This window comes from Propithecus coquereli, unplaced genomic scaffold (assembly GCF_000956105.1).
Source record: "Propithecus coquereli isolate 6110/MARCELLA unplaced genomic scaffold, Pcoq_1.0 Scaffold459, whole genome shotgun sequence".
In the NCBI taxonomy this organism is placed as follows: Eukaryota; Metazoa; Chordata; class Mammalia; order Primates; family Indriidae; genus Propithecus; species Propithecus coquereli.
In genome coordinates, this window is record NW_012150385.1 from 1,653,889 (window position 1) to 1,667,507 (window position 13,619).

A 13,619-nucleotide genomic window follows, 5' to 3' on the forward strand; every position below is an offset into this window, starting at 1 on the left:
TATTTTAAAAATCATTTTATTTTCATTCACTGTGTTCTTATTAAAATAAAAATAGCAACTATACATGATTATTGCTATTGTAAAAATATTGCTTTACTTTATAAGAGTTTTGTTTCAAAATATTAAACTCACCAACTGTATTTATACAGTCTGTAAATTTATTTATTCATCAAACATAACCTGAATGCCCACTATGTAGCAGACATACTCTACTACCTTTAGGACTCTTCCATCCTTAAAACTTTATGTCTCCCTGTCCAGCCTGAGCAAATTGAGAGTTTTAAAATCAAAGTATTAGGAGTTAATCTCAACTGAAGCTTTTCCTCCCTCCTTTCAAACAAAAGCATTTCTGAAACTATAAAATTGTAAAAGTCTTTACCCTTTTGAAAATATTTAACAGTCAGATACTAATATTAATCATTGAAAAGATCTGGTTTTCATACATTCAATAAATCTAAATATTGAATAAATGAGCCATACCTATTCATTTGAATCCTGAGTTTTTTTTAGCTTAAACTTTTTTGAAAACCAAAGTAAGAATATTTAGTTTTAAAACTTTTTGTTGTTGTTATTTCATCCCTCTTTCCCCATAGTACTTTTATAACCAAAATTTTAGTTAAATGGCAGTCTTAGGACTACACCTTCCATAGAGCTTTACATACCATATTCCACTTAATGTAAGGCACAATGGATGGTGTGATGCTTCATTATCTTATGTATCAGTAAAGGAATTCTTAAAATGCTGCCAAGTATATTTCTAATAAGTCATGAATTACATATAAGTGGTATTCCAATATCTGCGATGTGAAAATATGAGAAAATCGGCATCTGAGAATCATTGATACACAATGTTCTCTCTTAGCAGTAAAACATACCACAATTAGGTATAATTGTGTCATTTTACTTATTAAAATAGTGTCTTTGTTAAGTAGTAGTAACTAATAATTATAATATCTAACAATTATTGAGCTGTTGTTTGTGCTGGGAATACTTTGCATAGATTCTCATTTAAGTATTACAGTTGTGACCTCTGAGACAGCTACTAAGTTTATCCCCCTTTTGTTGATGAGGAAATTGAGGCACAGAAAGGCTAGGCAATAGCTAATAAGTGACAGAGCTGAAAGCAGGATCCAAACCCAAGTTGAACTGAATCTGAAGGCCATGCTTTGTCTACTCAGATGGGCTGCTCTTTCATTAATGTAGTGAGTAATAAGAGCTAATACATTTTGTACTTTCTTTATAAGAAAATGAAATAATTGTTCCAAAGCAGAGGAATGACATGGTATTTAATGTTTACAATTAAATAATTGCATGTTTTGAGAGAGTGCACCAAAATTTTCTCAAAAATCCTCTCCCTTTCATAGGACTGCCCTGCATTTGGCCTGTGCCCTGGGCCATGCAGACGTGGTAAGGCTCCTGGTGGACAGCAAATGCCAGCTTGACATCCGTGATGACGAAAACAGGACAGCTCTGATGAAGGTATACAGTAGCCAACTATTTCAGCTTGAGTTGGATTTGATTTAAATACAAATAGAGTAAAACAGAATTTGTCTCCTCTAAATATAACTACTTGATGAAAGCTGAGGAATGTTTATTTTGAATTCCTAGAAATTACCATCTATTTCTTGGTCTAATATTGACAGGCTGTACAATGCAAGGAAACAGAATGTGCATTTGTTCTGTTAGAAAATGGTGCGGATGCAAATGCTATGGATGACTATGGCAACACTGCTCTGCACTATGCTGTGTATAATGGGCATACAGAATTGGTGACAAAACTGCTTTCACATGGTGCAAATATCGAAGGAAAAAACAAGGTATAGATCAATCAACTTTATTTTCAAAATATGTGAAAGGTATTTGTTTTAATATTGACATATGGAAGGGTCAATTCTCCATATTTGGAAGTTTAAGTGTTTCCTAAATAAAAATATTTTGAAATAACTTAATTGTCTTTGATTTAACTTTAAATATTGATAATTTTAAAGAAGTATTAGAGGGCACACCTTTCTTTAATGGATTGATGATAAATATTTGTGAAAACACTGAATTTGTTAAAGGTAAAACTTTTTTCTTTTTGAATATTTTTTCCCACTCGTGTTTTTTTTTTTTTTTTAAATTAGTGTAAAGCAACACAAGAAAGCAAAAATTTTCCTGGAAATAGGCTTTGATCTTAAAACTCTACTAAAGCAAATGCATTTTACAGTAAATGAAAATCTTGCTGTTGTTGACAAGTTCCTAATGCATACATGTCTATGAGAAAAGGATTTATCTCTTGGTGGCAGTGCTTAAGAGGGAAAAACGGAAAGGAAAAGCAAAGCAATCAGAAATATGCAGGTCAATTTGGAAATTAAGTAATTGAGGAAAAATACCAACATGGCATTTATTGTGTATATATTTTTCTTTTTCTTCTTCCAGTTTATATGTTTAGACCAGGTGTTCTTCAGTTTGGGGGATAATCATTCTCAGTTTGGGAAAGAGAGTTAGTGAATAGTAAGTTGCATAGAGATGAATTTGAGGAGGACTCTGAAGAAACCAGATTGGAAGTGAGTAGGTGGTGATAAAGTGGGAAGCAAGAGGGAAGAAGAAATAATTAACTAATTTCTTATCGTATTCTGGCAGAAAGAGCTACTTAGATAAGAGTCTGAACCGCTCTCAAATCTGTAATGTCTTGGGGGGGAGATGACAGATACGAATCTTATAAAAAGGAAAATCAAGTTGCATTTTGAGTTTGCTAGTCCTCCTACCCAGGAAAACTAAATGGAAGTTTTAGTAGATGACTCCATATCTTACTCTTTCCTTTTTTTTTTCCTGCCCTGATTAACAAATAACATAGGGCATTTCCACGCGGATGAGAGATGAGACTGAAGTGATTGTCTGCTGAGCTAGTTGTCAGCTAGAATTGTGCCTCATAGTGACCTGGGGAAATTGAAAAAAATACAAGTCCAAGCCTTCTTCAGAATATTTTGATTTATTAAATTTAATAAGATCTGGACAAGTACATTTAAAAAAATATTTTCTTGAAGCCAGGTGTATTGGTTTGTGCCCGTAGTCCCAGTTACCAGTAGGCTGAGGTGGCAGGATTGCTTGAGCCTAGGAATTTGAACCCAGCTTGGGCAACATAGCAAGACCCTGCCTCTAACAACAATAACAAAAATTTTCCTTGAGATTCTACTACGTCCCTGGTTAATAACCACTGAATAGATAAATGTACCATATGAATTCCCATATCTCAAAAACTTAAGAAAATTCTAGAAAAGTTGGAGTTTAACAGGTGGCACTTCCTTCAGATCTCTCCTGTCCAATAATATTAGCCTGTCTTTTATCTGTCTTTCTCTACCTCTGTGGTTGGGAAGTTAAAGGCACTATTATTGGTAACATCTATCAGCTTACAGAAGAATACGCTTTTCCTTCCAACCATCAATCATTCACTGCCATTCAGTGGGTCTTTAGATATTAACTTATGAGTAGTCTCTCAATAAGGAGAGGCTGGCTCTTTTAGGATTTCCTGTCTGTTTGTTATTCAGGTGACTAGGTTAAAAAATGTTTGCTCCAAGCAGGGTTTTCTCAATTAGAATAGTAGCAAATCTGGAACAAGTTTTTTAGTTGAAGCTGTATTATGGACTATCTTAGTATGTCTGTTAAGTTCACAGAGCTTTGCCCTACTCAGGGATGGCAGTTTTAAGCCTGGAAAACCATGAATTTAGTAAGAATATGGATAGGAATTTTGAAAACAATTTAGTTTTGGTGGTCCTATGAACTAATCATTTATTTGGTTAACAATTGGGGAAAATTAAATACAAATAGTTTATAAATGAATAAATGTTAGAATAATTCTTGGTTATTATGAGTCTTAATAGCCAGTTTTATTAAATTTCGGGGCTTGTTTTTTTGTAAAACATATGATACTAAAGAAAGGAAAGATTTCACATGCAAATACTTGCTTTGTACATAGTAATCATTTGAAAATACGTCCACAGAAATTATGAAAACACAAGGGCTGTAGTCTAAGTGTGGCCCATAGATAGGTTTAGTTTGCCTCCATAAAGTGGATCATGTACAATTTAGGAGACTCATGCAGAAACCTGGATTTCAGGCTTCTCTTAAAGAATCACATCTGGTGTCCCTTGAGCCCATAGTACTGTTTGGCATGCTGTGCAGAGGTTGCCCCTTCATATGAGGGTAGATTCTCCAGTTTGTTACTATGCCCACCTATGTTCTTTACTTGCTTAGATCACCTAATTTGCCTGTGTAAGTATTTTAGTTTACATCCCCTGTTTTATAGTATATTTTGATAATGATTTTAAGGTTTTCAAGACAGTTTATAAGTCTTTATAATGAGTAGTCTCTATTTTATATAAATCCCTTAGTAGTAGGGTTGAGTTATAAAATTTAAAAGTTGATTTTTTAAATCAACATTTTTCTTTCTTTTTTTTTTTTTTTTTTTTTGAGACAGAGTCTCACTGTGTCACTCCAGCTAGAGTGCAGTGGCATCATCACTGCAACCTCCAACTCCTGGGTTCAAGTGATCCTCCTGCCTCAGCCTCCTGAGTAGCTGGGACTACAAGCATGTGCCACCACACCTGGCTAATTTTTTCCAGTACAGATAGGGTCTTGTTCTTGCTCAGGCTGGTCTCAAACTCTTAACCACAAGGACTCCTCCTGCCTTGATTTCCTAGAGTGCTACTATTACAGGCGTGCACCTCCACTCCAAGTCTCTTTTTGTTTATATGAATATGCACCATAAATTATCATCTTCCTGTTAGAATGCCTATGAGCCTTTTAGGTTCCTTGTGGTTATAGTTGCATAGGTTATGCATATTGCAGACAACATTGTATATTTCTCCTCATGTCTCTTGGAAATGCAAGTGATACGTAGTAGCTTTCATTGTGCTGAGAATAATCCCTATGGATCTATATTAGAATTTTTATTGATAAGACATTTTATTTTTATTTCTGGTTTTTGTTTTGCCTAAAATAAATCCTGGCTTAGATGGGAAACAATGAAATGCTAATAATTGCACTACACCAGGAGAAACGCTGTGGCAGAAGCAAAGAGCCTTGGTAGTGGTAAACACGAGAAGTGAGCTTCAGAGATGGTGGCAGTTCATGTGGTGAGGGCGAGGAGGGGCACGTCAAAGGGAAAGAGCAGGGCATGGCGAAGCACAGCGGGGTGAGAGGAAGGGACTGCTTTTTACTTACTTCCTCCATTACATGTGAAATTTCACAGGATCTTATATAAGGGTTTCACTTGAGTTGAGGACCATGTAATTTTGTGAATTATAGATTGTTTTCACTGTTTTACAGGAAGAGCTCACACCACTTTTACTTGCTATAAATCGAAACCAACTTGCAATGGTGGAATTTTTAATAAAGAAAAATGCCAATGTAAATGCAATCGATAGCTTTGACAGGTACAGTAGTATTTTTTGTTATTATTGTTGTTTAAACCTGGGTGGTGTTCTAGAGTGGTAACAGTCACTCAAGTCTCAAGTATTAAATTATTAAGAAGATTAATTTATACTTACTGAGATGTAGTGAAAATATCAACACAAATCATCAGTTAGATGCAAAATTCATTATTTGACTGAGTAACATAAAGAACAGTGTATAGTAGGATCCCTCTTCGCTTAGAATAGTGACCTATGTTTGTCTTTTGTATTCTGGTGTTTTTGTCATATGATCTTGTATTTATAGCTAAGAGGGTTTTGTGTTCATTTTGTTAGTTTTGTAATGGAAAGTTCAATTGTGGACTTGAACTTTTAGTTTCTTTTTGACTCAATATTGAACTTCTTACCCCTGTTATAGTATTTGTCTAACCTCTGCTTCTTATGTAGTTTTTCTTTACAAATGCTCTATTAAACATAAATAGGCTTTAAAAATCATACAGTCTTTTGGATGACTCTTTGCTTGAAGTTGCTTTCTTTGAAGAATATTGATGTTAGGTTATCCCTGAGTGACTTTTAATTGCTATTACCAGATACCGTGGGTTCAGGTTTTTTTTTTCTTTTTAATTTCTACTGTATTTTGATGGTTTAATTTTATTTGGTATGGGTAGAGGGAAGAAAGGTAGCTTTAATTGGAGTAATATTTCCTTTATTTAAGACAAGCCATAGGTGGGTAATAAAGAGAAAAGGGATAGACTTTAGAAGCCCACAAGTCTGTATTGAATTCAGAGCTTTCACGCTTGCTACGTGTGTGACCTTGGGAACATTATCACCAAATATGTTTTCTGATATGAAAAGCAGGATAATAATGTGTCTTTCAAGGATTATTGTATGTAAGTAAGATTATGTAGCATTTAATTAAATTCCTAGCAGATGATCATCAGTACCATTAACTGAAACTCCTACGACTACTATTATTTACTATTATTACTAATAGTATAGTTTTAAGCCTGCATATCTGACCCCTAGCTGACCCTGAAATTACAACATATTATTAATATATCAGACTAGGGAAGAAATGGAGAATTCATCACTTAAATCTTTGCCTACTTTAGATCAGTGATCTCAGCATAGTTTCTTGCCAATCAAAGGACTTTAAATTAGCAACTCTTACTTTGTAACATCCCAGTGGGACAGGTGGCTTCCTTTTTCTTCCTTATCTTTAGCGTGGGTGGTAATATACAAAAATGAAATTTGAGCACCCGAGATGCTTATGTCTATTAGTACATGTAAATGCTTAATTCTACACAGACAGGCAAGATGTTAAGTTGTTAATGTATATCAAATTAATTGTTTAAATCTTTTTTAAAGTTAATAATGGTGAGGTTATCTCTCTGTTATTTTAGAAATGCCCTCATACTTGCAGTATGTTCTCGATCAGCAGATATAGTTCATCTTCTTCTTCAGCAAAATATTGATGTCTTTTCTCAAGATATATTTCGATGCACTGCAGAAGATTATGCCATTGATAATGGTTTTGATGAGTAAGTGTTTACATTAAAGGGTTACTTAACACTATATTGAGGTTTCAAAGAAATATAACTATTGCATTTTACACATTAGGTGAGATTTCATAGTTTGGTTCAGGTTGTATTGAAATGGTAGTGAGTTAGTCCCCTTCATTGGACTACTACTTTCACTACTAACTTCACTTTATTTCCATTCAGAAATCAAGAAAAGGCTAGAGTAGCTAGAAGGAGCAGTGGGTGCAGGATTCTTTATCACAGGATCTCTGAGACCTTTATCCTTAGGGATCCCTATGTTGTGCGTGTCATTCCGAGTATAACCCCTATGCATGAGATAAAAGTAGTGTTACATCTTTGATTTTTCCAATTACTTATTTGGGGCCTGAAATGTCTACTTCAGCAGAAAATCTTGTACTGTCCCCTGGGGGCTATCTCTCATACAATCCTCCTTGAAATTTTGAAGATCCTAAGAGGTTCCAAAGTGCATGGGATGATACAGTCCTCTTTTATAAGTCAGAAGCTGGGGAAGGACATTCTACTCATTCCATGGCTTCCACTGATTCTGTTGCTGCACTGTTGTTATTGAAAGGGTCCTGCATGTGGTAGCGATTGACCTTTACTACCAGGATGCCCTGACTGATTCAGATCCCTCGGTCTTCAGGGTGATCCATACTTAGACTTCAAAGTTACAATTTTTTTTTAGTTCAGATACATTTGCTTATATGCTCAACCATTTCTTCCAAAGCACCAGCACCCTGCTCTGGCAGCTGGGCCTCCTAGGTTTAGCCTCACGCACAGTGAGGAAAGTCACCCTTCCCCCTACACTGAACACCTTATGTGGAACCCACATCTTAGCTCTGACTTTGCCTTGAGCTTCATGATAAATTATCCTTTGAGGGCCTTGTTAGTCTTTTCTCTGGCAAATATTAGTTGGAATTGTTCTAAACTATCAGAGAGGTTCAAATAACATTGCAGGAATAGATGACAGTTTCCTTTCTCCTTTGCTACCAGACCTGTACCTCGAGGCTCCTTTATAACCTGTGTAGAACCTTTTCTTAGGTAGCAGAAGCTCCCATATTGTTCTTCCCTAGAGTAGTGGGCAGCACCTTGTTCTTGGCCTCTCAAGTGAGCTGCATTCTTAAAATGAAAACCTCCCAAACTACTTGCATCTCCACCTCAAGTTTTAAAAATATTTTCAAATTCTACCTCACCAGGAAACTATTCCACAGAATTCCCTGAATCTAAAGTAGGTTAACTGGATTTAACAGAGCTAAGCCTCATCCATGACTCATCAGTTTATATGTAGAAAACAAATAGCTGTTGGTTACAGAGCTGGCACTTCGTTTGAGTTCAGGGAACTTTCCATTATGACAAGCTAGTGCCAGTTAATTTACTGAGCTCTACTTACCTCTATTCATGGCTGCTTTAGCTTACTTTCTTTTTAAGTGAGAAGTTTAGTAAGTTTGTAGAGCTTACAATTTTGAAGTGCACATTAGAATTAAAGTTCTGATATTATCTCTGATATTGTCTGGAATAGTCTAAGAATTTCAGGTATTTCTTAAATGTTTCTTATGTAAGTATGAAAACAGTAATTTTATTTATTACATTTTTTGTACATAGCATTCACCAACTAATTTCTGAATATCAACAACAGATTCCTAAAGAAATTTCTCAAGATAGCTATCCAGGTAAGACTGTTGATTGTAAATTACTCTTGGTGGTCCTACCATAGATAAAAAAATAAAAGTAAGGATGTTTTGATCACAAAAGAATAGTTAAAAAATCGATGTGCAAATTGTGTGTTTGTGTTTTCTTAATTTCTTTCTTAATACTCTACAGATGAGAATTATTTAACAAGTTTTAATTGTAGGTAATTTGTAATCTAAAATATTAGTGTCTGAAAAAAACCTCATTTATTTATGATCCCTGAAAGCCTCTCTGATATTTTGTATAAATAACAAAAAAGGTTTTAAGTTAGTATGCTGTATGTTTTCTCTAAATAACATCATAATGACTGTGACTTGTTATAAGAATGGATCTTCAATTTAATTTGTATAATAAATGGTTTGTATTTAGTAAATGAATATTACAGTGGACCCTTGAAGAGCAAAGTATTTAGGGCCACTGATGCCCCATGCACTCATATCTGCATATAACTTTTGACTCCCCCGAAACTTATTGCTAATAGCCTACTGTTGACCAGAAGCCTTACTGAGAGCATAATCTGTTTATTAAGACAGATTTTGTATTGTATACATATTATGTACTGTATTCTTACAATACAGTAAGGTAGGACAAAGAAACTGTTATTAAGAAAATCATAAGGAAGAAAAATGTATTTCCTATTCAGTAAGAGAAAGTGGGTCATCATAAATGTCTTCATCTTTATCATCTTCATGTTGAGTAGGCTGAGGAGGAAGAGGAGGGGTTGATCTTGGTGTCTGAAGTCAGCAAAGGAGGAAGAAAATATGCATATAAGCAGACCCCTGCAGTTCAAACCCTTGTTGTTCAAGGGTCAACTGTATGACATAGTGATTTGTGTATGCCATTTACAAAGTAACTACCTTTAAGCATGGGAATTCAATAATACTTTTGTGATACCAAAAACAAATGGCAACAAGAACTGCAATACTTGGCCAGTGTGCATCAATATCAAGAGGAGATTATTTCTGAAAGATGCCTGCTGAGTACAGAAGTCAGAGAAGCAATAACTTGTTGGGAAACACAGGTTATGTTCTATATTCTTAAACCAACAAGGACTCACTATTATCAACTCCACTCCCCATAAGCTGAAACTGAATGAGATATCAGTCTATCTTGTAAGAACAACGTGTGTTTTATCTGCTGCATAATTGTCTTGATAACTAATTTTTGTTAGAAGAAGATGCTCTATTACCATTAGCCAAAAGACTATCATAATAAATATCCCAATAGCCCAACTCTGGGCTCAACAAACTGTAATACAAGCACAAAAATGTTTCCCAATAAGAAAAACGCTACTGTGCTGCCTAGATGGGAGGACACCTAATGCATCGTACAATATGAACTGTATGAGGACACCTTTAATAGAGTGTATATTTAATCAAAGAACTTCTCTAAGTTAGATTTTGCAAGTTTCAGGAGACAGAGGATTGACCTAGTTTTGGTCTTTCAGGTGTTCATAACAGAAAGAGCTATACCTATTTAATTTCTGTGTTTTGTCAACAGAATTGTCAAAGAGAACGTTTTTATTCATTTATTCACTTGCCCATTTAGCAAATAACTCTCTAATGTCTTTTAGGTACTAAGCATTTTTCTAATGTTATACAATATAAATATTTTAAATATAGAGTCATGGGTTTTTACTACCAGTATCATTTTTATTACTTTGTACTTTATTCAGTGCTTACTGTATGCCAGATCCCCTCTGGGAGCATACAATTATCATTTATTATGTTTTATCTTAGATATATGCAGTGTACTTTAAGTCTGTGGTAAGGAATTAAAGCTTTAAAATGCTGGGTAGAGCGAGTTAGAGTTTGCCAGGTAAAGAGGCAGAAAGATGATGTTTGGCAGAGGGAACATCTGACAAGATTGCATGTTCAGTGGAAGGAACAGCGAGTGCAAAATCTGAGATGCATGAGTAAACTTTTCAGGGTTCATGAGTAGTTCCATTTTGCTAGTGGAAAAAGTGTGGTATATGGGAGTGGTTGGGAGTGAGGTGAATACCTAGCTAAGGCAAGCTTATGAAAGACTTTTTAATAGCATAAAGATGAATAGATCTTGTTCTGAAGGCCATGGGAAATTTCTGACTTAGATGGTTTTTGTCTGCAAATAATAGATGACCTAACGAACAGAAGCCAAAACCAAAGGAACCAGAGTTTTGGTGGTTCCGTGATATCGTCAGGGTGCCACTTGTTGTCCGTCTTTGAGCTGTGCTGTTGGTGGTGTTGTGTTCACGTCTCCTTTCATGGTTGCCTAATTAGCAACACCTGCAAAGCTGATGGTCTCACAAGACGATATCTAAAGGCTGGGAGGGTTGCTTTTCTTCACCTGTTTCTCTTAAACAGGGAGAAAATTCAGAAGCTTTCAGTGGACTGCCTGTCCCATTGTATTGGCTGGGTGATACCACATCCTTATTCCTTAACCAGTTCCTGGGGAGCAGCTGTAATTTCTATAATTAGCTTAGACTAATCATGTCTCTTTTTGGAGCTGAGGGGTCCTGGGATGATAAATATCCAAATAGAATTGTGTTTGCCCAGCAAGAAAGAATGAGGAATAGCTATTGGGTAGGGAGTCAGCAATTTTTGCTGCTGGGATTCATGGCAGAATTTTGAGCAGGGGAGTTACAAGGTTAGATTTGATACCAGGTCATTCTGGTTCTGGTCTAAAGCAGGAATTGGCAAGCTTCTTTCTGTAAGACCCCGCATAGTTAATATTTTAGGCCATGCAGTCTCTGTCATATCTACCCACCCCTGCCCTTGTAATGTGAAAATAGTCCTAGATAATTGCTGGGAGTTCACCACCCAACAGGGTCGAAAACAGGGCATTGTGCAGGAATAAGAAAAGAGACGGTGGAAGAGAAAGAGTGGAGTCAGGGGACTCAAGGCTTTCCAGACCGGGAGTCCGGAGAGCAATTCCTCACTCATATTTATTCATCCCAAGAGCAAAGGTTCATCATAAATCATACAAACAAACATGTTCCAAAGACAACCCACAGGCAAACGATGTTCTGTAGATTTCCGTAAAGGTTACATATCAAAGCCATTTCTAGCCTAAAGGTAAACAAGAACATCAATTTGGGATTGCCGCCAGGCTAGTTTTCCAGCAGGTTGTGCCTTCCCGATAGCAGTCCTGGAGCAGTTTTCTGCCCCAGGAGAGAAACTGTTTTCAGTTCCTTCTGCCCTTGGAATGTCCTTACCACCTGGAAAACAGCCACACCTATGCAGACTGTCACATCCGCAGAGGTTCTTATGCCAGCAATATCCCTCGGTCACCCTAACATTTCTAAACTACCCCAACAGGTAATATGCAAGCAAATAGGCATGACTGTGCTGCAATAAAACTTTACTTATAGAACCGTATGGCAGGCTGGATTTGGCCTGTGGCCTTTAGTTTGCTGAGCCCTCATGGAGGGGGTGGCTGGAAGGTAACCACGTAAACACGCTGGGAGACAAAGGAAGCTTTATCATTAGTCAGAGCTATAGTTTCCTTGTCACCAATCCTTGGACTAATCACAATCTGTCATGAGGTCTTCACCCTTTCATGATGAAACAAGTAAAGTAAGGAAGCTCGGTTCATTCATTTTAAAATGTTGGCTTTTTCTTGGCATTATTCCTTTTGCATATGTTTTGCTTAGAAAGGTGTTTCACTTGCAAAATAATAATAGTTGGTAGATTTTTGTCACCTGTGAAAGTCATCAGTTAAGAGCCCATATTTAACAAGGAAATTTAAACATAAAATAAATATGAATAAAACAGGAAAAAAAGTTAATAAAGAAGACTGAGCAGTGGCCAGAGCAAAGTAGGAGAAGATTCAGAGGAAGTGATGTTGCAAAAATAAAAAATAAATGTGAAAATTTCAAGGAGGTAGTGTGGATTCTAACAAGCTTACTGAAGAGTGAGTTGGGTTTAGCTTTGAAAAGCTCTTTGGTGCTTTTGAAAGAAAAAAGAATCATTTTAGAGTTATAAGGTCCACTGTTTAGGTCATTGGTTCTTCTGGTGTGCAAAACATAGAAGGACACATCTTCCAGGATTCTACCTTACTCTTTTGTAACTGCAGCAGCTGCCTCCACAGGGTCAGGGAAAATTGTCTAGACTGTTGAGTACCCGTGCCAGCAATTTTCAGAATCATCAAAACCTAACGGCCACATGTGAGGAAAGTGTTGTCTTTCTTATCTGCTCCTTGTGGAAATACCTGATTTGTGCTCAAGTCCTTGATAAACTCTTCTGGATGCGTTTGGAAACACAAATCTGGCAATAACATCTGGAAGCCACTGTCACATGCCCACACCCTCTCTCTGACATGGAATCATAACACATCCATGTTTTGACAGTTTTACATTTTGTTTCAGAAATAGTTTACATACCAGCAGTTTGGAGAAACTGACATCTTTTAAATATTTTATTTCAGAAAATTCAAATAATATCACAGAGAAAAATACAAGACAATATGCTGAATATGCGGGGAATTCTGGTGCCATCCATAGAACAGTCATTATCTGACTCTCTCCGTTGGTGCCGTTCTCTTTCCATCTGCCTTCTCCTGATATCTCTGCTTTTACTGCTTCCTTTTAAATTTCATCCCCAAAGAAAATATTATTAGAACACATTCTAACACGTGCATGTCTGACAAGTGTGCAGTATTTTTTAAGATAATTGCTTACCTATGCTAAAGTATATCTGGTATTCTCTCAGTTTCTAACGCTCAAATTCTTTATATCTGTGCCACAATGACAGTGTCACTGATAACGTCTGACAAGATTTTAAGTGCCTTAGGCATTATCAGATAGAAATTGTTTTATCTGCCATAGTTTTAATGTGAAGCACTTTTCTGGTATTATATTTCTTCAAAAGTTGGTAATCTGTGATTTAACCAGAACATGTGGTCAATCAGATTACCATACTTTTAACCATCTCTATACAAAATTGCTCCCTGTTTTCCCACAAATGAGCTAAAAATTCTATTGATCTTTATTGATCAAATCCGCTATTCTGGGGGAGCAGTG

The 13,619-nt window shown here is 36.1% G+C and overlaps 1 protein-coding gene across 1 annotated transcript in view; it reads left to right on the top strand.

Annotated features, from left to right (window-relative positions):
• LOC105818888 (ankyrin repeat domain-containing protein 26-like) overlaps positions 1–13,619 on the top strand; it is a 105,813-nt gene that overhangs the window by 8,191 nt on the left and 84,003 nt on the right. Inside the window, exons 2-6 of the mRNA XM_012655023.1 lie at positions 1,365–1,479; positions 1,644–1,817; positions 5,308–5,414; positions 6,794–6,931; positions 8,005–8,038. Of these exons, the coding sequence (XP_012510477.1) occupies positions 1,365–1,479; positions 1,644–1,817; positions 5,308–5,414; positions 6,794–6,931; positions 8,005–8,038 (568 nt within the window). The remainder of the gene's footprint in view (positions 1–1,364; positions 1,480–1,643; positions 1,818–5,307; positions 5,415–6,793; positions 6,932–8,004; positions 8,039–13,619) is intronic.